Here is a 25,202-nt window from a genome sequence, read left to right as displayed (position 1 = left end):
TAAAGTCCAAATTTGATATTTTCACAACATTTTTTTTTATATACCTAAAAGGGGTTCTAAAATTCCAAATCAATGATCCATATGACCATCTGAAACCAATTCTATATCAGTTTAGTGCAATTAAGTGTTAAGTGGTTAGTACTGACTGTTCGGTCACCTGGTCAGATAAAAACCCACCTAAGAGAAAGACCGAGAGCCAGATGATCAAACCAATTGGTGGGCGACTAGAATAGAACTCAATTATATTAAGGAAATCCAGAGCACAATTTAACATGATCAAAAAGGCAAGGCAAAATAAACATTTCACAATAACGTAGTGCTTTTTATTAAAAAACAAAAACAAATTGAATATAAAACAAAAAGTAAAAACCAACAGCATTTTCATAACTTTAGAATCATAATTACAAACTTTTAACGAGAGTGGAAGAAGTTGACAAACTGTACACATCACAAAATGTCTGCCAGTCTGTCCATTTACAATGCTTGTATCTTATTTTGTGATTGTCTAACAAAATAACTAAACAAATCACACAAAACACACAAGTACAAGCATCACATTTATGACCGCTATCACAAACTGAACAATTTCTCAGGGGGGAGTTACATATTGGAGCTGACATCTTTCAAAATATCAACATTAAGTTGGTTTGTTTTTTTAGTGTTCAACACTTTGCAGCAAAAACAAGGAGCATATTTTCTCCTCAAAAGTAATATTACAGCGACAGATGTAATTTCAGAGTCACTGTTATGTCCCAATGCTTTATATGAAGTTCGTTTGACATTCTTCTCACACTGAACAAAAATATAAATGCAACATGTAATGGGTTGGTCCCATGTTTCATGAGCAGAACTAAAAGATCCCAGAGATTTTCCATATGCATAAAAAGCTTATTTCTCTCATTGTGCACAAATTTGTTCACATCCCTGTTAGTGAGCATTACTCCTTGACCAAGATAATTCTTCCACCTGACAAGTGTGGAATATCAAGTAGCTTATTAAACAGCATGATCATTACACAGGTGCACCTTGTGCTGGGGACAATGAAAGGCCACTAAAATGTGCAGTTTTGTCACAACACAATGCCACAGAGGTGTGAAGTTCAGAGAGCGTGCAATTGGCATAGTGACTGCAGGAATGTCCACCAGAACTGTTGTCAGAAAATGTAATGTTCATTTCTCTAACATAAGCCGCCTCCAACATTGTTTTAAAGAATTTAGCAGTATATCCAGTCGAGCCTTACAACTGCTGACCACGTGTATGGCGTCGTGTGGGTGAGCAGTTTTCTGATGTCAACGAACACAATTGCATTTTGTCTATGGTAATTTGAATGCACAAAGATGCCCTTAAAAAATGGGCCTAAGGATTTTCACGTTATCTGTTACCAAGAGTTGCATATCGGTGAAATCCATAGATTGGGGCCTAATGAATTTATTTCAATTGACCGATTTCCTTATATGAACTGTAACTCAGTAACATCTTTTAAATTGTTGCATGTTGCATTTATATTTTTGTTCAGTTTAATTTTTAGGCAACAAAAATTCTGTTTAAGTTCATGTCATTCAATTAGGACAGTTGTACGTTTTACTGAATAAAAACACCTCTCCCAAGCTTAAGTGTCTTGATTATAGTAATACAAATGGCAGAAATAATAATAATAATACATATGGGGCTGAGTCCTGTACAATACACGAAATCCGTTATCAAGATATTGCTTTTGGAGACACTTCTCACATTATCCCAGTCTGTATATACATAACTTGGCACTGTACAACTTTGTCCTCTTTCCGTCTGTTTTCTTACTCTCTTCATCTCTAAGCCAGTCCATCTTGATGGGACATCTCGATCTAAGTTTCATTTTAAACAGAAGCATTTGGAAAAAATAAATCTCATCAAATCTCACAAATGATTTAAAATATTCTCCATGGCAACCAGAAACACATTTGAAGAAAACATTTACAGCTAGAATCCCTTCCCTCCCAACACATACCCCTTTTCATAGAATATAAGAAAATATGACCGTCACAATACATTTTACGTTACCTATGGTTTCCACAATTTCCCATAAAATGTTAATTGCCATCAAGCCCTTAATTTTTTCTCTTCAAGAATTCTGGCAGATTAGACACACAAATGTGCATACACTCACGCAAGGCAGTCAGGGACCACGGCGTTCTAAGGCGTTACAGTAAGAGTCAGTGTTCCCGCCGCCTGACTTCATTAAGCTGGTGAATCAGGTACTTCAGAAAGAGGGGCAAAGCGGACAAGACACTAGACTGACCAAAAGCGCACATTATATCTTTCCAAAGACCACCAGCTATTCTCTACAAACACAATCCCGTCCTTCCTTCTCTGTTCCTAATGAATTACTACAGTATGAAAGAAAAAGAAATACTTATTATTAACTTGTGTTTTCAGACTGCATCATCCAATAACATGTGAGTGTTAGTGTGTCTCGTTGATACATTAGAGAGCCAACCATATCCATGGTACCAAAGTGCAGTTGACCAACCTCGTTCCTGCAGCTTCTCTCCTAGTTCATCGTCAACAGTGTATGTTTACAAGTTGCTCATACAGTCCACTGCATAGCCTCCTATGCCTCTTATCCTCGTACATTTAGGTCTCGTGGCCTATGTTTAGTTTCATTACCACCTAGTCCCACTGGGGGCGCAGGTTTCCAGCCTCCTCATTCCCATTTGATGTCGTTAAAAAAAAAAGTATATTTGAGTCTATGACTATGCCACAGCCATGTTCAGTACCACATGTTCCTTTCTTTTGCACACTAAAAATAATTGACTCAAGGTTTCACTGATGAGCCATGTGTATAGATAATGTGAAGCCTATGTAATAGTCTCTTTGCCCTGAGTAACCAGGGCTGTCTTTGATTAACATTTGTTCAATGCGCATTTTTAAGTGCATGGGGTACTTTTTCCTACGTAAAAAAAATGCATTTGCATCGTACTTCAATAAGTCTGGGTCCACCCTCCTGAGAAGAAGTCCTTGTGTCACCAACAAAACCGTTACCATTGACCACAACAGTTGAGGGCACTGCTTCAAACCGTTGGGTTGTCATTGGGTTGTCTCATCACTTGAGATGACAGGTTGGGGAAGAGGAGACACGCCCGGGAAGGGTACCAACCCTTGCCCTTTGTGGTCACTTTCTCTTTGCAAATGTCATCTTCCCTTACCATGTTTTCCATTTCACCCCCACCTCTCCCAAGTGAATGAAAGGGGAATGTGCTTGCCAGGTAAGTGGCAACATCATTTTCTACCCACAAAGTCTCCAAATCCAAGCGTCCTTCTACGTAATCGCCGCCCTGACCCCTCCTCTAGAAGATAAGTGACATCTATGGCTGTTGGAAGAAGAGAGAGAAGTTACTAAACACCAATGACACTAAGTTAACTGTCCGATATTTCCCCTTCATCAAGTCTCCCTCTTCATCAAACCACCCAGTGCCTCTATACCCGTTTCCTCATTGCCTGCTCACCATTCTTATTGGGTGTTCTGTGTAGCAGATCCAGCAGAATCTTGTTTAGCCGATCCCTTTGTGCCTCCCTCCTGCCAAGTCCAGAGTGATGGAGGGGTGAGGAAGAGATGGAAGGGAGGAGATCCAGCATGTCAACTCCTCTCTGTGCTGCACCTTCCTCCAGCTCCCTATGCTCCTCTACCTCCTGCCCCCCGTCTTCTTCTTCTCCCTCCCCTGGCCCAACTGGTTGCGGGGGTTGGGCTGCCGCAGGGAGTGTGGTTTCTTCTTGGGCAGCATCCATGTCTCCCTCCACCCCTCTTCTGTTTTCACTCTCCGAACGGAAGTTGTCACCCTGGTCGCATGGGGAAGCATCGTCCTCACAGGCTCCTCCAACTCCTTTGGGCCGCTCGCTCTTCCAGGCCGAACGCCCCCCGTTCCTCTTGTAGTTGTCGGGAACGTAGTGCGGCTAAAGCGAGGTTGGGAAGGAACAGACTTTCAGTTGACTTACAAGTTGTTCATGCACAGCAGAATTAACTATCAAGCTGAACCCCCATCATCTCTCTCAGGATAACTAACGGTTTGCAAAAACAGCACACAGTTAAAGAATGGTAGGCACATCAGTCCTCACTAGTGCCTGATCCATCATCTTTGATAAATCAACTCCGATACACTTCTCCGATTACACTAAATTCAATTCTACCTCAAACGAGCTTCACTAAAACTCCAGAAAAACACTTCAATACAACCCCCAAGCCCTCCTCTTGGACCCTCTTACCGAGAAGTCTCTCTTGGGGGCCAGCCTCTTGGGGAAGTGGTTGAAGGCGTAGGGCTTAGTGCACACGGGGAAGCGGTTGCGGTGGATCTTGTAGAAGAGGTGCGCTGACTTGTCCAGGCGGTAGTCGCAGATGTACACATCCTGCTCCTTCACTCCCTTTGGCCGTCCTGAAAGGAAATAACACCACAGGTCAGTTTAGGTAATTATGTGTGTTCGCGCAGTGTGTGTTTATACATCTCCCTTACAAACTGTGTACGCGCGTGAGTGTTTCTCACCCTTGCAGTAAGTGTAGTGGTCGAGGACACAGCAGGTCCCGACCACGGCCTCCAGTGGGATGATCTCGTAGAGCGGCACGCGGAACAACTCGTTGTGGTAGAAGCGGCGCGAGGGCGAGTGGTGTGTCTCATGGGGCCTGAAGTAATGGTGGCCAAAGGCAAACCTCTCACCCCTACAGGGCACACACACAAAATGAGACGAGAGAGTCAGAGACAAAAATACAGCAATGAAATTGCTGATGTTGCTCAGTGCTGGCTCGAAGTGGTGTTCCCTTTGTCCCATTCCTTACTTTTCGCTCTTCCAGAGTTTCTCGATGCGGAAGATGTCCAGCTTGTCCCTGTTGACATGGGACAGGAGGCGGTAGGACTGCCTGACTGGCTGGCCTTCTGGGGTGCGTCTGCTGTCCCTCATCAGGTACACACAGTCACCTGGACAGACAGGTTACATAACATTGTCATGGTTTTTATCTATAAAGCATATTTAACACACCCCAAGGTGCTATACAACTATTATTCAATGTGGCAACCTGTGCAACTGGCACACAAACATACTAAAACATTGACTTGGCCTTATACAGTACACGAGGTTGCATCTGAAATGTCATTCTATTCCCTATATAGTGGCCTATACTTCTGAGCAGGGCCCTAGTCAAAAGTAGTGCACTATATAGAGAATAGGGTGCCATTTCACACACAACCATGGTTATAGTCCCCTTCCATACCTTGGTGCAGCAGCAGTTCGTCTCGCAGTAAACAAATGTGGTAGATGGAGCCAGACTGGGCGTAGCTGGGCTGGGGCAGCATTGGCACCTCCTGGAGCACCAATGGGACAGGATATCAGATGAAACAGGAAGATGAAATAGACAAAAGCACTCATTTGACATAACCAGGGCTGTGGCAGTCATGAAGTCGTGTCAGCCGGAGATTAGCAGTTATTTGCTCGACGGTCTCACTGTAATTGACCGTTAATAACAGTTTCTCAACTGTTTACGCTCTAAAATTGGAACTTGAAACGCAATCACTGAAACCTGAAACTCATGTAACAAATCCCTAATCCAAGTCTGCAATTCTGCAAGCACAATTCCTGCTTTTACACTCAGTTTTCAATTCTTTCACACTTTTTGCAAAACACTACACACAGTTCTCTACATTAGGCACAACATTCAAAAACGGTATATTTTTTGTCCCTTTGGAAAGCAACGCCAATCACAATGCCGAGCTCTACACACCAATTAGCAACACCCACTTCCCATAGGTGTAAACAGTATTTGCTTAATTGTTCACTTAGAAATCAGAGCTTTAGCACTAGAAAAGGCCACAGATGAGCTAAAAAAAAAGTCTAATAAATCCATTTAATATAGCCTGCACCATCACAATAAATCCATTATTTTAGACAGGTCTAAAGAAACATGATATGAACGAAATGTCTATATCAGAAGAACAGAATAGCATACTACATACTATATATACTATATATATTTTTATATATATATTTTATTTTTTAACACAGGTGGACTCCAAATTAAGTTGTAGAAACATCTCAATGATGATCAATCAAAACAGGATCCACCCTTTGCTATGACCTCAATATCAACTCTCATAGCAAAGGGGCTGAATACGTGTGTAAATAAGGTCTGCTTTGAATAGCATACTCTTGACTTGTCCTTATGTTAGGCGCTGATATGGCTGTGGGCTACACAAAATTATTTCAGGCAAGATTTGCTTAGAATTCCATAGCATTCATTTGTATTATTTTATAGTATGAAAATACAATTGAACATAGCTGAATAAAATAGAAAATATATTTTCTTCAAAAGATTTCCAGTGGAGTGATGCGGCTAACTTGCTTAATTTAAAGTTATTCATGCAACTTAAGTTGTAATAAACGTTGGCCTATATGTTTTGATTTTTAATACATTCTTAAGCTGCATGATGCGTCTGATTTGAAAAAAGTTCCATGAAAGACATGAGCTCTGATTTGTTTCTTGTGCAGGCTGCACACACTTCATCCGTATCTCATTCACAATTTGACAAGCACTTAATATTCTCACCAGGCCTCGTATTTCCCAGGGACATCCCTCATGTGGCCATAATGCCCCCTAAAAAAAGCCTTTACTTTTGCCATCAAAGTGGCTGTTGTGCCCTTGGGCTGAATATAATTCCCTTCTCCCGGTTGCCGTGCTCCAAAGCACCTCTCACTCATGTCTCTCTCAGATCTAAATCCTTATTAGCCAATGCCCCTCACTGGATCGAGTCCTTCTCACAGGCATCTCAGTGCCAAAGTAGGCTACAAGTAAAGACACACGTTGGGGATGCAACTGTATGTGTCACTCCCCCTCACTGGATCGAGTCCTTCTCACAGGCATCTCAGTGCCAAAGTAGGCTACAAGTGAAGACACACGTTGGGGATGCAACTGTATGTGTCACTCTTATCAAATTCTAAGGCCATATTGAAGAGGTAGAAACTGTCCACATTTAGCCTACTTTCGTCAGCCAACAAGATGCGTAGGCCTAACGAACTGCAGAAGTACTAGCCTATGTCAATCTACTGTCCCCCATAGTACAAAAGTTGACCTATTCTATTGGGCAACTTGTCCTTCTGTGAGAGAAATAAATATCCCCGACATAATATAACCCCTCACATAAAAAAAAACTTTTAAAAGCCATTAGGCTGATGGAACAGATCAGAACATTTAACTTAATGTTGATAAACTATTAGGCGATTTCATCACATTATACATTTACATTTAAGTCATTTAGCAGACGCTCTTATCCAGAGCGACTTACAAATTATAAGCGCAGCAATGCACACATGGCAGTAGGCTATAAGATTGAATGTTCCAAAATGCAATCAATTCGCGGGAAAACACTTCTCAAAGATGACCGCAATTGTGATTATACATTTAATGCTTTATTATTAAAAAGGTGCATTTTTTATCTTGAAACTCATGCACCGCCTATGTATGCCAGTTAGGCTCTACAAGAGTTGTATATCAGATTAATGTGCTTAGTTTTAAGACTATGATTTGAAAAAGTCGCAAAAAAAAGTGTGTGCTGTTTCTTGCCTTTCTGCACACATTAGACATCACTCACAAGTGATAATACATCCATTCACAAGTGATGGGCTAATCCTGCCACCCATCAGACTATTCTTGATTTAATATTGTCTTTACATTTACTAAATAATATATGTGTGAAATTTGTTTTGATTTAGAATGGACCATTATCAAACACCTGTCAAAAATACATCATCTATGTACTTAGATACCGAATGGAGGGCGCTTTTCCCATGGTTTATTTTCATGGTCGCCAGGTAGGCTATACTCCTGTTGTAAAGCAAAGAAATGTGCTTAATATGAGCATATGAACTTCCATTGTGTTTGATTTGATTTTCGATCACATTTGCATCGATGCCAGAGTGATGAGGGACAAAAGCAGCAACCCAAACATAGGCACAGTCACATGCATACATACACGTACACATGGATTTTGTGTTGTAGATATTTAGTTGTGAAAGTACCTGTTGTGAATGTTTTAATTTGATACAGTGCATTCAGACCCCTTGACTTATTCCACATTTACATTACAGCCTTATTCTAGAATTGATTCAATTATTTCCCCCCCTCAATCTACACACAATACCCCATATTAATTTTTGCAAATCTATTACAAATAAACATCACATTTACATAAGTATTCAGACCCTTTACTCTGCACTTTGTCGAATCACCTTTGGCAGCGATTACAAGACGCGAGTATTCTTGGGTATGACGCTACAAGCTTGGCACCTGTATTTGGATAGTAATTCCTGTGTTGTCTTGGCTGTGTGCTGAGGGTCGTTGTCCTGTTGGAAGGTGAACCTTCGCCCTAGTCGAAGATCCGGAGTGCTCTGGAGCAGGTTTTCATCAAGGATTCTCGCTGTACTTTGCTACGTTCCTCTTTCCCTCGATCCTGACTAGTCTCCCAGTCCCTGCCAGGGAAAAACCTCCCCACAGCATGATGCTGCCACCAACATGCTTCACTGTAGGGATGGTGCCAGGTTTCCTCCAGACATGACTCTTTGCATTTCAGGCCAAGGAGTTCAATCTTGGTTTCCTCAGACCAGAGAATCTGGTTTCTCATGGTCAGTGTCCTTTAGGTGCCTTTCGGCAAACTCATGTGCCTTTTACTGAGGAGTGGCTTCCATCTGGCCACTCTACCATAAAGGCCTGATTTGGTGGAGTGCTGCAGAGATGGGAGAACCTTCCAGAAGGGCAACCATCTCCACATAGGAACTCTGGATCTCTGTCAGAGTGACCATCGGGTTCTTATTCACCTCCCTGACCAAGGACCTTCTCCCCCGATTTCTCAGTGTGGCTGGGCGGCCAGCTCTAGGAAGAGTCTTGGAGCATCTACGGACAATTCCTTCAACCTCAAGGCTTGATTTTTGCTCTGACAACTGTGGGACCTTACATAGACAGGTGTGTGTCTTTCCAAATCATGTCCAATCAATTGAATTTACCACAGGTGGACTCCAAATTAAGTTGTAGAAACGTCTCAACGATGATCAATCAAAACAGGATCCACCCTTTGCTATGACCTCAATATCGAGTCTCATAGCAAAGGGGCTAAATACGTGTGTAAATAAGGTCTGTTTTGATTATTTTGAATATATCCATAATAAATACAGATACAAATACAATAGAGTGTGGAGGATTAATCAGCAAGTTTGGTAGGCTACTAATGACCATCAGCAGGATCAGATCTTGGCAGGAATACAATCACCAGCAGCCCTAGACATCACCACCTTTAGCTTTTAATTGAACAATGTTCATGCCTGGAACAAAAATGTTTTTGTCCCAAATGGCACCCTATTCCCTGATACATTTACAAGCAGCAATCTGCGAATGGTAGATCGTGTACATTTTTGGACTTGTAAATTACTCATTATATATCCATTGATTCGTCAATAATATAAAACTTAAAAATGCCTTAGGAGTAGGAGCTTAGTTCGACTGCCGTTCCCCATCAGAGCCCAAAATATAAGCTTTACTACTGCCTTGCAGGTAAACGTCATTGTTCTACTAAGCTATTCAGTAGGTTTCGTTCTCCGTTTGTACTTATGTTGAAGCATGCAGAGAAACATGACGCAACCACACAAAAAATGCTAAAATGTCTTAAAATCAATAGAGGCCATTATTTGAACTCAAACAAGAAAAAATAAACTTAGGATTTCTAATGAAATATTGCCCATTCGCATTCCATAAGTTGCCCGACTAGAATATTTTAGCTTGATATGTTCATAAATACTGTATTCATTTTTGCATGTTTACCCGCCTATAATACCTACCCACTGGAGTGAGCGTAGATCACAAGCCCATAGTTAAATAGATTTACCCATAGGTAAAGTCCCCCCTTATCTCAGCTCGCTGGTCACCATAGCATCTCCCACCTGTAGCACACGCTCCAGCAGGTATATATCTCTAGTCACCCCCAAAAACAATTCTTTCTTTGGCCGCCTCTCCTTCCAGTTCTCTGCTGCCAATGACTGGAACGAACTACAAAAATATCTGAAACTGGAAACACTTATCTCCCTCACTAGCTTTAAGCACCAACTGTCAGAGCAGCTAACAGATTACTGCACCTTTACATAGCCCACCTATATTTTAGCCCAAACAACTACCTCTTTCCCTACTGTATTTATTTATTTATTTTGCTCCTTTGCACCCCATTATTTTTATTTCTACTTTGCACATTCTTCCACTGCAAATCTACCATTCCATTGTTTTACTTAATATATTGTATTTACTTTGCCACCATGGACTTTTTTTGCCTTTACATCCCTTATCTCACCTCATTTGCTCACATCGTATATAGACTTGTTTATACTGACTGTATGTTTGTTTTACTCCATGTGTAACTCTGTGTCGTTGTATGTGTCGAACTGCTTTGCTTTATCTTGGCCAGGTCGCAATTGTAAATGAGAACTTGTTCTCAACTTGCCTACCTGGTTAAATAAAAGTGAAATAAAAATAAATGGTAAGTCAATAAGGCAAACTGGCAAGCTAGTTAGCCACAAAGAATTGGTAGCTGGCTACCCATGGAAAATGGACAGCTAGTCATCTACTTTGCATAACATTCGTTTGAAGTTGTTTATGACTGTTAAACTAGACGGCAAGCTAGATTATCATGTTCAGTGAATGGGTAGGTGCAGCATGCCATAACAGTAGAGGGAGTGCGATTGCTTCTCAAATGTAATATTTGATTCACACTCGCGTCCTCACAAGAACATGCTCAAGAGAACATCCTCTGAGCATGCACTCGGAGCATAAGTGTGGAGCACAGTACTATGCGCATAGAGAAACACCCATGGTTGGTTTAGACCACGGGGTGCGGTCGAGGTTGGGTTAAAGAGGACAAACACTCACCCTGTCCACAGGTCGGGGGTCGCACTGATCACACAGGTAGTGTTCCACCTCCGCCTCAAGCCGCATGCAGTCAAAGTGCTGCCATACCTGAGACAGACAGACATCACCGTTTACACTGACTCACACCAGGATCATAGCCAAAACTAACAATTTATAATAAGAGTGCCATACTAAGAAGTCTCTCACACAACCAACTCCTGCTTTCAAAACATTGCTTCCACAGACAAGAACAAACACTCACCATTCACTCGGAGTCATCAGGCAGGTACCACTACATTCAACAAGCCCCAAGTCCCAAATTCACCCTATTCGCTATAAAGTGCATTACTTTTCACAAGGACCAATAGGGCTATAGGAGACAAAACTAGGCCATTGGACTCTGGTCAAAAGTAGTGCACTATGTATGGAATAGGGTCACCATTTGGGACTCCATTCTCCAGACGCTCTCTCTCACCATGCACTTCTCACACTGGATCATCAGGCCCTCGTCTTTGTACATGCCGCAGATGCAGCGGATGATGTCATCGTCCTTGTCGTGGGAGCCCGGCCAGCCCCCTCCGTGGTGGTGATGGGCGTGGTCTCGCTCCAGCGAATCCGAGCTGTCCGCTTCACTGGCCGTCTCCCCAACGATCTCGTCGATCTGGACGGCAGCCTCGTGGCGAGCTCCGTAGTAGGCCTTCCTCAGCCGGCACACATCCCTCCCAACCGACGATTTCCGCCCGTAGTATTTCTGCCATTATGGAAGGTGCACAGGGCAACAACGTTGAGAACTTGGGAAATACAGTGTGTGTTGTAAAGTGGAGTCAAAGACCAGCTCCCATGAAAATAATAACAAAGCTACCTAAATAAGCTTGACCAGGCTTCCAATATCCCACTGGGAATTCTAAGCCCTTGCACAAGGATACGTTTTCCCTGGGGTTCATTGCAGACACTGAGGGCCTTTGAACAGCGGGGTCAAATTACTTTCAAGGTGCGCTTCATTGACGAGTTCGCTGACAATGTCATGAAAACAATGCACACGTCGATGGGGCAGAAGTCTGTGTGTTGTTATGATTCTAGACTGTCAGAGAGCTAGCAACAATGACAAGAAGCTGCCATGTGGGGAATTTTAGGGGCCTCAATTCAGCTCTAATCTTGTTATTGATACCATGTCTTGTGTTTTGACCATGTGGTGTTTTGACCTGGCAAAAAATTTGCTAGCTAACCAACAACATTAACATCCTATTTGAGCGGCAACAAGAAGCTCATTGTGCAAATGTAAGATTTGAAGAGGAAATATAATTGACAGTGTTAACAATCCTTTGGACTTTTAACCAAAAACGCCTGTTTTACTCCTCGGTTGCGCACACATCGGTTTTGCTGCTAAACAACCCACCTGTCTAGTGTTAAGTACCCTTCAGAAGATTCCAGTGGCACTTACATCCTGCACAGTAAATCAAAGATACCTCTGTGCTTGTGTGTGTAAATGATCCGTGGCCGTGTAAATCCCATAGGGAGGATTGTGGGAGACCCACCTCTGCGTTGCGGAACACTTTGAGCATGTCGGTGTCAAAGGCCTCCACAGTCTTGTAGTGCCCTGTGGTGATCTGCTTCTCAATGGTGCTCAGGTCCAGCGGGTCGGACACCTTCTCATAGTACTGCGTGTTCCTGGGGTCAAACACACACAATGAGTCATGGGTGAGAGCCAAAACTTGGCCTCTTGTGTCATGAATCCAAACATGGTTGTAATGGTTGCAGGAAGCGATAAGAACATTGAGGGCGTTCTGACCTGGATAAGACAAAGTGTTGCACAATACACTTACATAGAGTAAACATGGGTGAAAGCACTAGCATGCATAATGAAAACAAACGCGCAAACGCTTACCGCTTTCTTGAAGGTAGGTTGACCAGCGGAGCAGCAAGGGTCTGACCAGCTGAGTCTACGGACAGAGATAGACGTTTTATTATATTCAGCAGCGTATTTCTTTTTACTGTTATAGGGCATAAATATACTCAGGGGAAAATGTGTCTTTGCTAATTTGAATCAGATGTACATCAGTAGACGTTTGTAGAGGCAAAAGCCACACAGGTAAGCCAGTTGTAGTGGTCCGTACAAGCACGTGGATCGAGTCCTGTTGAGATTGGGTTGCATTACAGAGAAGTGTTGACTTTATATCGTCTTAACCATTTGCTTGAATTAAAACCCGGTAGACCAGAAGTCTCTCTGAATACATCAGAGATGGCAATGAAAGTTTGTCTAGAGACTAGGGAGTTGACGTGAAGGAGTACAGTGTGTGAGTGATCGAGTGTGTGTTTGTCAGCGAGTATTGCATGTGTGTGTGTGTGTCACTGACCCTTGTAGCTGGTGATCATGTCACAGATCTCTTTGAAGATGTGTGCCAGGCGGGCGGTGCGGGTGACCTCCGTGTTCTCCTCGGCTGCCGCCAGCCTCCGCGTACGCACCGACCGGGACGTCTGCAGCGCCGAGAACTGTGTCAGGAACACGTCTGCGACGACAACGTGACAAACACACACACACAGTCAACAAGCCATCAAAAACATTGACACCGCATACAAAACATACCCATTATATGTAAGCATATGCCACAAGAGGCAGTGCTGTATCATGAATAGTTACAGGTAAATGGTGTTGTTCAGCCCAATGTAACAGCAGAGGGCCAGTCAACCCATTTACCTGTGTCTGTATTCATGATACATCACTGCCTCGTGTGCCGTATTACTTAAATATAAAGGCTGTTTTGCTTTTAGAAAAAATACAATGAATTACAGTACCAGTAAAAAGTTTGGACATACCTGCTCATTCAAGGGTTTTTCTTTATGTTTTACTATTTTCTACATTGTAGCATAACAGTGAAGACATTAAAACTATAAAATTACACATGGGATCATGTAGTTAACAAAAGTGTTAAATCTAAATATATTTTAGATTCTTTAAAGTAGCCACACTTTGTCTTGATGACAGCTTTGCACACTCCTGGCATTCTCTCAACCAGCTTCATGAGGTAATCACCTGGAATGCATTTCAATTAAGAGGTGTGCTTTGTTAAAAGTTCATTTGTGGATTCTCTTTCCTTCTTAATGCGTTTGAGCCAATCAGTTGTGTTGTGACAAGGTAGGGGTGGTATACAGAAGATAGCCCTATTTGCTAAAAGACCAAGTCCATATTATGACAAGAACAGCTCAAATGAGCGACAGTCCATCATTACTTTAAGACATGAAGGTCAGTCAATATGGAACATTTCAAGAACTTTGAACGTTTTCAAGTGCAGTCGCAAAAACCATCCAAGCGCAATGATGAAACTGGCTCTCATGAAGACTGCCACATGAATGGAAGACCCAGAGTTACCTCTGCTGCAGAGGATAAGTTGAAATGACCAGCCTTTAAAATTGCAGCCCAAATACATGCTTCAGAGTTCAAGTAATAGATATCAACGTAAACTATTCAGAAGGGACTGTGTGATGCAGGCCTTCATGGTCGAATTGCTACAAAGAAACCACTACTAAAGGACACCATTAAAAAGAAGAGACTTGATTGGGCCAAGAAACACAAGCAATGGACATTAGACCAGTGGAAATCTGTCCTTTGGTCTGATTTGAGATTTTTGATTCCAACCACCGTGTCTTTGTGAGACGCAGTGTAGGTGAACGGATGATCTCTGCATGTGTGGAGGTGTGATGGTGCTTTGCTGGTGACACTGTCAGTGATTTATTTAGAATTCAAGGCACACTTAACCAGCATGGCTACCACAGGATTCAGCAACAATGCCCCATCCCATCTTGTTTGTGCTTAGTGGGACTGTCATTTGTTTTTCAACAGGACAAATACCCAAAACACACCTCCAAGCTGTGTAAGGGCCATCTGACCAAGGAGAGTGATGGAGTGCTGCATCAGATGACCTGGCCTCCACAATTACCCAACCTCAACCCAATTGAGATGGTTTGGGATGAGTTGGAATGCAGAGTGACGGAAAAGCAGCCAACAAGTGCTCAGCATATGTGGGAACTCCTTCAAGACTGTTGGAAAAATCATTGCTCATGAAGCTGGTTGAGAGAATGCTAAGAGTGTGCAAAGCTGTCAACAAGGCAAAGGGTGGCTACCTTGAAGAATCCAAAATATTTTTACATTTGTTTAACACTAACTACATGATTCCATATTTGTTATTTCATAGTTTTGATGTCTTCACTATTTTTCTACAATGTACAAATAAATACAAACCCTTGAATGAGTAGGTGCGTTCAAACTTGACTGGTATTGTACATATTTTCTTTAAAACCTTATTTTGATGAGTAAATTATAATTATTTCACCAGAAGATATAGTGCAGACCAATCTGGTTGTTAGATATTTCACTCTACATACGCGACCCAAGTTATTAATAATTTTTGCATAGTTTTATCGCCTAGGCACCGTTCACAGTCCATGTCCATACAGAGATTGAAATTCCAAAGTAAAAAGTGTTCCGGGGTCAGACAGGCAGACAGCGAAGCTTATATTAACCCCCACTGTATCAAACTAAATGCTAGGCTGGAAACAAGGAGGAATAATGTGCTAGCTGAGATAAATACAAGAGATGAATTTGGACAGCAACATGATACTCTTATGGGTGAGGCGCAGTGATCATTTTCAGATGGAACTGTTAGCAGGCATAGTGTGCCTGTGACGGCAAATACAGCATGGTTTGGAACGCTGCTTAGCCAATCAGCATCCAAACAACCAGTTTTATAAAATCAGGACTAAACTGTGGAGTTTCCCCAAAAGCTTTGTGGCACTAATATCATCACAAGTCTATTGTAAGCAAAGGAGGAAAGATCATACTAGTGTTACAAAACTTTTTGGAAAACCTACCTCTGGTACATTCCTGCATATAGAAATATAATTATTATTCTATTCATTCTAGTTCTGTGATTCTGCACACATGGCTATGGTCCCTTGATTCCTCGCTCACACTCGCCTCTGACTCCTCACATACTGACCTGACTTGATGTTTCCATCGTCGCGGATGACTCCTCCCCAGCGTGTGTAGATGGACAGGCCGCCGCTGGCCTCCCTCTCGCCCTCCCTTTTCAGCAGCTCCTGCTTCTCCCTCATCTTCTCCCAGTTCCTGAGCAGGAACACCCGATGTTTCAGCACAAAGTTTCTGAGCCACGGAGAGAGAGAGAGAGAGAGAGAGAGAGAGAGAGAGAGAGAGCGGTGAGTATGTGTGTTGGCGCGTGCATGATGGGGAGAGTGGTTGAGTGTTTGGCACGGGTGCGCAGTGTGTGTGTGTGTGTGGTTACCTCTCTCTATTGGACATGGGTTTCATGAGAAGGTGGGGATAAAACTTGCTGCTGTCACTTGATTCCTCCTCCTTGGGAAAAGAAGGGGAGAGTTAGAGATATGAGTACTGATGATCATATGCCTCTGTTAAGTCCACCCATCTCACGATTCATGTCCATTGTGTAATCTTTTTTTATTATAGAACCTTCCACACCACAAAGACATCCTTTGAAACAAAGAACCACAGTCCTACATACACACTGCCCCTTAAAATAAACCTAACCGGGTAGGAGACTGCACTCAGCAAAAAAGCAAAAATTGGACTGATTTAGGATCAGAATATGTCTTTGTGCATTATGCACCGTACGCTGTGTAAAAACAGCCGACAACGGTAAATATCAAAAGACCCATTTACAGCAGCAGTAACAAGACACCTGATAACCTTTTTTCTCTGACATTTCCTCCTGCCTCACTCCCCCGCTCCCTTACACGCACTCGTTTTTTCAGCTGGTGCTTGGACTTGCGTTTCTCCTTGAGTCGACCCAGTCGCCGTGCCCCGCCCGTCTTCCCAGGCATCCCGTTGAGTCGCTGACTCTTCCCTCCAATGATACCCCGGCAGCCCTCAGAGCCACACTTACACACTTGCTGGAGAGAGAGAGAGGTGGGGGGCGAGAGAGAGAGTAAGCAGTAGTAGTAAGGAGAAGGTAAGAGGAGAGAAGGTCAAGGTATGAGGTGACACAAAGGAATGTGTGTGTGTGTGTGTGTGTGCCAGGAAAAGGGAACAATGGGGAGAATTTAGATCAAAGACCGAAACCCAGTTGAGCGCTCTTGGATGGTAATATAACTAAGAGAGAGATGGGGGTAGCCTGGTCCCAGACCTGTTTTTGCTGGCTTGCCGTGGCAAAAACAGATCTGGAATCAGGTTAAGTTGGGTCTGTAACTGGGAGAAGATGGTCGATGTGCAGCCACACCCACCTGCTCTTCGGTGTTGAAGGAGTGGAAGTTGTAGTCGTAGGTGAGCTCCGTGCCGCTGCTCATGTCCCTGAGGGCGAAGAGGCCGATCCTGTACACCCCATTCACCGACCTGCAGGAGCAAAAGACAGGAGGGAAGAGAGTGAGCGGAAGGGAGAGCTCAGATTTTCCCAGGCAGGCTTTGAACTTGAGCATAGGGCACAGCCTGAGCAAAGAGCTCTGGTCAAAAGTAGTGCACTATATACGGAATAGGTTGCCAATTTGGCAGCATTCTTTCTTTATCTCCCTGCACAGTACAACAGTGTAGGCTGCACTTTCCCTTTGCCGTCTAATTTTTATTCCTGTGAGGACAAAAAGCAGTTTTGGCACATTGTCTCTGGGCACTAGTACAGCTGTGTCCGAGGCCCCAGCTACCATGCCGTATAATCGCTCTTCTGTGACAAGATGGATGACTGGCCATACTTCACACTGGAAATTCTCTATCCCTGTGGAATCTCTTATTCGAGGCCTGCTCCACACCACAGCAGAGACGGAGTTGTTAGATTGGTGTGTCCTAGTTTACTGACTGGATGTTCACGAACAGCAAGGAAGAAAACAGGTCTTTTCTCAACAGCCGTTAACCGTTTTTACAGTCTGTGTTCAGGCCCTTTTGGGATTAAACAACACTTTCAACAATGAAAAAGCTATTTTATCAACTTCAACTGTCCTCCAAGAGTTGCTGAAATTCCTCTTCACTTAAACGGTGGGATGAACATGTTGAGGTCCCATTTGCCTTTTCATTCAACCCAACCAGACAAACGATAATAGTTATGCATCTTAGAGAAGGAACCAATGATTCAGATGCCTGCTTAACCAGGTCTACAACGATCTTGCTTGATCCTGACTGAGGTGTGCAATCCTGTAATAGTCTGAGGGTTGGCCAATTGGTTTATCTCAGTGAAAGGGCTTTAAACTGTTTAGTGTGGTAAACTCGGGCATAGTCCGGACGACGTGATCTTATCAGGTTATCGTGACAGAAGCAGACCATTAAGTGGAGGGGGTGAGGGGATTTAGGTGCAGATTTACAAAGCGTCTGCACCAGTATTAAGTTACCTCTCAGCAGTGAAAATCTAAGCGACAACTGTCTGTTTCACTTCCTTTCAATTCCATCTCGTACCCTTGGTTTTACCTTGTGTTCTACCTTTCATGTATTGTTCCCTGTCAAAAATAACAAGCTTGGTAGACACTTAGTAAATCATACTATTGTGTGTTAACAGACCGTCTTCTGTACTAGAGAATTAGCTCCTCAACATTAGCCAAAGAGGCAGTTTCCTGGAAACAGATTTAGCCTCGTCTAGGACTAAGAAGCACTTTTAATGGGAGAATATCCATTGAACATATGCTTTTCGGTAAAGTAAGTACTGTGTCCGGTAAACCGTCCCTAGCTGAACCCCAAGCACTACTAGAGTTGTCATGTGTGGCTCAGTTGGTAGAGCATGGCGCTTTCAACGCAGAGGATAGTGGGTTCTATTCCCGCTTGGGCCACCCATACCAAAATATATGCACGCTAAATGGCCTATTATTGTCCTACTAACTCACCACTTCTGCATCTCACAGTTGGGTTCACAGCTGTGGTTGATGAAGCGGGCCTCGTTGCCCATCCGGTAGCTGTCGATCACCATGCCGCTGTCCAGGTTCAGACAGTATTGGCCGCTGTGGGCGAAGTACTGCTCCATCATGCGACTTCTACAGGACGGGGAAGAGGGACAGAGGGAAATTAAAATGGGGAAGAGGGACATTAAAAGATAATAATACTATACAGTGTTTAGGAACACAGACTGACACTACAGAACCAGTCAAAGTGCACAAAAATAGAATCATGATTTAACAGGGAAGAATACAATACATTTGGCCGCAAATCCTTCCCAACTTACACTTAAGACAAAATTTCTCTTAGTCTCCCATTGACATCAATTTATGACTACGGGCTCTATATTCGACTGGCGCTAAGGAGGCGCAAGGGCCTATTTATATAATGAATTTGGAGGGCAGAAATGAAATATTAAAGCATTAGACCTCATTAAAGGCGTCAGTCATACACAAGTTATACTTAAATCTGAACTGGTTCTATAGCAAACATTTATTCCGGATCCAACCTCTCACTTTCGGTTATTTGAAAACGAAATCTCCAAAATGTATTTTTTCCCCCGATGTTCTGATTCCATGGCACATGTTTTATGAATTGACACACAAAACAACACCGTATTCAAAATTTTTCCATTTAAATGATTATACAAAATTCTTGCAACCAATAGAATGTTATTTCTACGGGGGATACAACATTTACAGCTCTGCAGATTTTGCTGCGAAGAGACAGTCATTTTATCATTTATTTTGGTACTGTCCATATGTAGCTCGTTTTTGGTCACAGGTCCAGGAACGGCTGAAGAATTGTAACATTTACCTGGAGCTAACTCCGCAGAAAGAAATACTGGGTGATTTGAAAGGTCAGTCAATTGATCAAGAATATAATAACACTTTTAGCCAAAATATTTTTCATTTGAAAATCTCTAGAAACTATTAGACTAGAAGGGTTCAGAACTTTTTTGAATCATCACAGCACAGTTTAAAAATATATGGCAAATAGAAATCCAATATGGATAGAAGGGATAGAAGGGAGGGGTTTAATGGAGCTGCAGGGTGGGACTAATAACAAGACAACAAAAGGTAAAATATCTGTATTATGTATCTGTCTGTAAAATGTATAGATTCAGAACTTTAGTTTAATAGCACAGTTATAAATATCTGGCAAATAGAAATCAAACTGGACGGACATCAGATATAGATGGGAGAGGTGCAGGTTAGAGGAAGGCCAGGCCTAAAAACAAACAAGGTATATACAAATGACTTGTGACATTGTGTTTACAATAAAGAATGTAAAAAAAGATGTAAACAAAACGCTTTGTTTTTATTTACAGTAGTGATGGACAGCTGGTGGCGTTTTTCAAACACTTGTAGCCCGATTAGCAGGACAATACTCTTTATAGCCCGGCTACTGTAGGTATGACCATCCCCTATACCTTCAATGTATTCAATGCTTAAGGACTCTGAAGTTTTACATTACTAACTCAATTGTTGCTGCTTACTGGAATATACTCTTTCAAACACACGGTCACGTTGTACAGCTCCATTATGGCTATTAGCAGGGCTATATTTTGGCCTTTATGGGCGGCGCACAATTGGCCCAGCATTTTTCTCCCTCTAAAAACAGAAATAAATGTTTGCCTTTATTCAGATTACAATATTTCGTTGTTTTTTTATCAACTAAATAACCTCCAAAATACAGTTATATATTATCACGTTCATATAGCCGGCACCTACATAAAGCTGAGTGACACTCATTCATGGCTTTGGATAAAAAATATTCAGTACCAACATTCTTTCTGATAGTCTTAAATAAGGACATGTTTTCGTTATCCTGACCTAGCCACCATGTACAGTATAATAAATGCCCATGGTGGGCTATTAGCAGGACAATATACCTTCAACACCTCTCTGTATTTTGATACTTTCCGGAGTGGATGGGGGCTCCCAAACTGCAAAATGCATTGCTGCAGATGCAGGTTCGATACCCATGCCGGCCTCCACCAGGAAACCCATGAGGTGACTTTTGGTTGTAATTTAAAATCCTCTATGTAATAATTGGCGGAGAGTCACATATTTTCCGATATACTGTAGGTCTACCGTAAATGACATGAGTATCACTAATGTTGGGTAATGTGCTGTTAAAAGTGGTGTAGCATATTGAAATTAGAAGCAATAGCCTACAACTATTTTAGCACTTTTTCTTGCTGCTCTGCGATAAGCATAGGGATTGTTCTTGATAAATCAACTCTGTTTGGGTTTTGGTTAAATATACAGTGCCTTGCGAAAGTATTCGGCCCCCTTGAACTTTGCGACCTTTTGCCACATTTCAGGCTTCAAACATAAAGATATAAAACTGTATTTCTGCCACCACCATGTTTGACAGTGGGTATGGTGTGTTCAGGGTGATGAGCTGTGTTGCTTTTACGCCAAACATAACGTTTTGCATTGTTGCCAAAAAGTTCAATTTTGGTTTCATCTGACCAGAGCACCTTCTTCCACATGTTTGGTGCGTCTCCCAGGTGGCTTGTGGCAAACTTTAAACGACACTTTTTATGGATATCTTTAAGAAATGGCATTCTTCTTGCCACTCTTCCATAAAGGCCAGATTTGTGCAATATACGACTGATTGTTGTCCTATGGACAGAGTCTCCCACCTCAGCTGTAGATCTCTGCAGTTCATCCAGAGTGATCATGGGCCTCTTGGCTGCATCTCTGATCAGTCTTCTCCTTGTATGAGCTGAAAGTTTAGAGGGACGGCCAGGTCTTGGTAGATTTGCAGTGGTCTGATACTCCTTCCATTTCAATATTATCGCTTGCACAGTGCTCCTTGGGATGTTTAAAGCTTGGGAAATCTTTTTGTATCCAAATCCGGCTTTAAACTTCTTCACAACAGTATCTCGGACCTGCCTGGTGTGTTCCTTGTTCTTCATGATGCTCTCTGCGCTTTTAACGGACCTCTGAGACTATCACAGTGCAGGTGCATTTATACGGAGACTTGATTACACACAGGTGGATTGTATTTATCATCATTAGTCATTTAGGTCAACATTGGATCATTCAGAGATCCTCACTGAACTTGTGGAGAGAGTTTGCTGCACTGAAAGTAAAGGGGCTGAATAATTTTGCACGCCCAATTTTTCAGTTTTTGATTTGTTAAAAAAGTTTGAAATATCCAATAAATGTCGTTCCACTTCATGATTGTGTCCCACTTGTTGTTGATTCTTCACAAAAAAATACAGTTTTATATCTTTATGTTTGAAGCCTGAAATGTGGCAAAAGGTCGCAAAGTTCAAGGGGGCCGAATACTTTCGCAAGGCACTGTATTTGTTTTAATTCTTATTTACAATGGCAGCCTACTCCTTCCTCCTCATCGGGGAATTGAACCCCGGTCTCCCGCACAACATTGGGATTCTTTAGCTAAAGAGCCAGTACCTTAGACTGTCACGTTGTACAGCGCCATATTTTCCATTCCACCCTAACGGAAACCTAGAGGGGTTTTTGTTTTTCTTGGAATAGGAACACTATAATATTAAGCAAATTAATTAAGTACCAATCAAAAGTTGACACCTACTCATTCCAAGATTTCCTTATTTTTACTATTTTCTACATTGTTTTCTACATTGATTCTTTAGCTAAATAACCCAGTACTGTACTACCGACCCTCAAGTTGTATTTTTCCTCGCTCACTCAAGGTTAAATGAAAATGGAAATCTCCAAAATATTGTTACTTTAAAAAAAGTGATTATTATTAATTAATTAAGAATTATATAAAAATCCCCTTAGATATTCTCACAGATCCTAATGGATACTTAGATACTAATTTAGAATCCTACAATCTTCTAAAAATGTAATTATTGGCAAAGAGTCACGTCATTGAAAAAAATATTTGTAGATATACTGTAGGCCTAGCATAGGCGAAATTAGTATTGGTTTCACTACAATTAGGGTGTGGAAATGTTATGCCCCTTATATATTAATTTAGAATCCTCTTATGCTGTATCCTATTCCCGATTGTCACGTTGTGAATCATAATATTTTCCATTCCATCCTAACGAAAACCATGAGGGTTTCATTTTTCTCGGAAAAGAAACACCATAACATTAATCCAATTAAGCCAATTTTTTTCAAAACAATCCCATCCTTCCAATAAATGTTATACCCCTTGATCGTCAAGAACAGGACTTGGAAATATGCAAGTATAAATTTGCCAAATTGTCTTGCCTGAGCATAACCCCAAAACAAAGGGCTTATTAGCCAGCCCTACTCTTTCGGTCGATATTATGGAGTTAATTCGGAAAAAGTTTGACGTTGTAGGTGACTGAATTTTCGGTTCGTTTCGGTAGCCAAATGTGATGTACAAAATGGAGCGATTTCTCCTACACACAGACGCTTTCAGGAAAAACTGCGCATTTGGTATGTAACTGAGAGTCTCCTCATTGAAAACATCCGAAGCTCTTCAAAGGTAAATGATTTTATTTATTTGGTTATCTGTTTTTTGTGAAAATGTTGCGTGCTAAATGCTACTCAAAATGCTAAGCTAGCTTAGCATACTCTTACACAAATTAGTCAATTGCTATGGTTCAAAAGCATATTTTGAAAATCTGAGATGACAGTGTTGTTAAGAAAAGGCTAAGCTTGAGAGTAGGCGCATTATTTTCATTTTATTTGCGATTTTCAGAAATCGTTAACGTTGCATTATGCTAATGAGCTTGAGGCTATAACTGTATACAGGTTTTTTTCATAGCCAAACGTGAACAAAACGGAGCGATTTGTCCTACACAAATAATATTTTTTTGAAAAACTGCACATTTGCTATGTAACTGAGAGTCTCCTCATTGAAAACATCCGAAGCTCTTCAAAGGTAAATGATTTTATTTATTTGGTTATCTGGTTTTTGTGAAATTGTTGCGTGCTAAATGCTACTCAAAATGATAAGCTAGCTTAGCATACTCTTACACAAATTAGTGAATTGCTATGGTTCAAAAGCATATTTTGAAAATCTGAGATGACAGTGTTGTTAAGAAAAGGCTAAGCTTATTTTCATTTTATTTGCGATTTTCAGAAATCGTTGCGTTATGCTAATGAGCCTGAGGCTTTAGTCACGATCCCGGATCCGGGATGGGGAGTTTCAAGAAGTTAAGAATCAATGGATATATCATTTATAAGTCCAAAAATGTACAAACTACAGATTGCCCCTTTACGTCTATCAAAAGTGTGTAAGTTTGAACTTCTCCATTAGGCCTATGGATTTTTCTTACCATGAATTAGATTGAGCAATAAAAGCCTCACTTTTATTCCATAGGCTGGGATCCGAACTATGCAGCTGAAGCCAGAGAGCATTTTTCACTGGCTGTCCACTAGTTTCAAAAACAATGATTGATAGGCTGCTTAAACTTCTTGAATTCAACCATTGGGTTCAAATACACATTTAGATTTGTGAACAGCCATCCACAACAATAGGTAAATGAGAGCAGCAGTGTGATTCACATCAATGCGCTGTGTTGATAACAATAAGTGATATCCGTGCGCCGTAGATTACACCACTGCTGTCATCCTTACCTCCAAGTGTTTATTCAAAGTGGATAATCTTTGGATGCCGACAGCAGTCGCACCATTGGAAGACAAAGCTTGGACTATAGCCTACAAAAGCCAATTCCTGCGATCCATCAAATACATTTGGTGTGTCATCATAGTGGTCTGATTTATGGTCAGACTCACTCAACAAATTTAAACGTATGCCTTTCTTCAACGCTGATTTGAATGTCATTGAAAAAAACAGAAGTGTCAAAGAGTTCTCAAACATCGTTTCTGATTTAAAAAGTAATCTAGTTTTTCAAAAATATCCAATCAGATTACAATATTTTTTTGCTGGTAACGTAAGGGATTATTGTTACAGATTTTTTGTAATCCCTTACATGTAATGTTTTATATGTAATCAGTTACTCCCCAACCCTGAGTATGTATGTGTATATCAAAATCAAATTTTATTGGTCACATACACGTGATTAGCAGATGTTAATGCCGGTGTAGCGAAATGCTTGAGCTTCTAAATTCAGCACTAACTCGCTTCTAAACTCAGAACCCTGTCTTTCAAAGATAATTCGTAAAAATTCAAATAACTTCAAAAATCTTTATTGTAAAGGGTTTAAACACGGTTTCCTATGCTTGTTCAATGAACCATAATTAATGAACATGCACCTGTGGAACGGTCATTAAGACACTAACAGTTTACAGACGGTAGGCAATTAAGGTCACAGTTATGAAAACACTATAGAGGCATTTCTACTGAAAAACACCAAAAGAAAGATGCCCAGGGTCCCTGCTCATCTGTGCATATGTGCCTTAGGCATGCTGCAAGGAGGCATGAGAATTGCAGATATGGCCAGGACAATAAATTGTAATGTCCGTACTGTGAGACGCATAGGAC

At 41.6% G+C, this 25,202-nt stretch overlaps 1 protein-coding gene across 4 annotated transcripts in view; it reads right to left on the bottom strand.

Moving 5' to 3' along the window:
- Positions 1–301: 301 nt before the first annotated feature.
- LOC135550120 (histone-lysine N-methyltransferase ASH1L-like) overlaps positions 302–25,202 on the bottom strand; it is a 44,440-nt gene continuing 19,539 nt past the window's right edge. For all 4 annotated transcript variants that reach the window (XM_064980625.1, XM_064980624.1, XM_064980626.1 and 1 more), the window contains exons 12-27: positions 18,728–18,874; positions 17,153–17,261; positions 16,673–16,822; positions 16,198–16,268; positions 15,895–16,058; positions 13,255–13,407; positions 12,786–12,840; positions 12,436–12,568; positions 11,376–11,651; positions 10,922–11,008; positions 5,237–5,327; positions 4,805–4,943; positions 4,515–4,687; positions 4,240–4,406; positions 3,486–3,930; positions 302–3,350 (exon numbers count right to left, since the gene is read on the bottom strand). In XM_064980625.1, the coding sequence (XP_064836697.1) occupies positions 3,259–3,350; positions 3,486–3,930; positions 4,240–4,406; positions 4,515–4,687; positions 4,805–4,943; positions 5,237–5,327; positions 10,922–11,008; positions 11,376–11,651; positions 12,436–12,568; positions 12,786–12,840; positions 13,255–13,407; positions 15,895–16,058; positions 16,198–16,268; positions 16,673–16,822; positions 17,153–17,261; positions 18,728–18,874 (2,452 nt within the window). In that variant the 3' untranslated portion in view covers positions 302–3,258. The remainder of the gene's footprint in view (positions 3,351–3,485; positions 3,931–4,239; positions 4,407–4,514; positions 4,688–4,804; positions 4,944–5,236; positions 5,328–10,921; positions 11,009–11,375; positions 11,652–12,435; positions 12,569–12,785; positions 12,841–13,254; positions 13,408–15,894; positions 16,059–16,197; positions 16,269–16,672; positions 16,823–17,152; positions 17,262–18,727; positions 18,875–25,202) is intronic.

Source organism: Oncorhynchus masou, chromosome 12, assembly GCF_036934945.1.
Source record: "Oncorhynchus masou masou isolate Uvic2021 chromosome 12, UVic_Omas_1.1, whole genome shotgun sequence".
Classification (NCBI taxonomy): Eukaryota; Metazoa; Chordata; class Actinopteri; order Salmoniformes; family Salmonidae; genus Oncorhynchus; species Oncorhynchus masou.
This window is presented reverse-complemented; position numbering and strand designations above follow the sequence as displayed.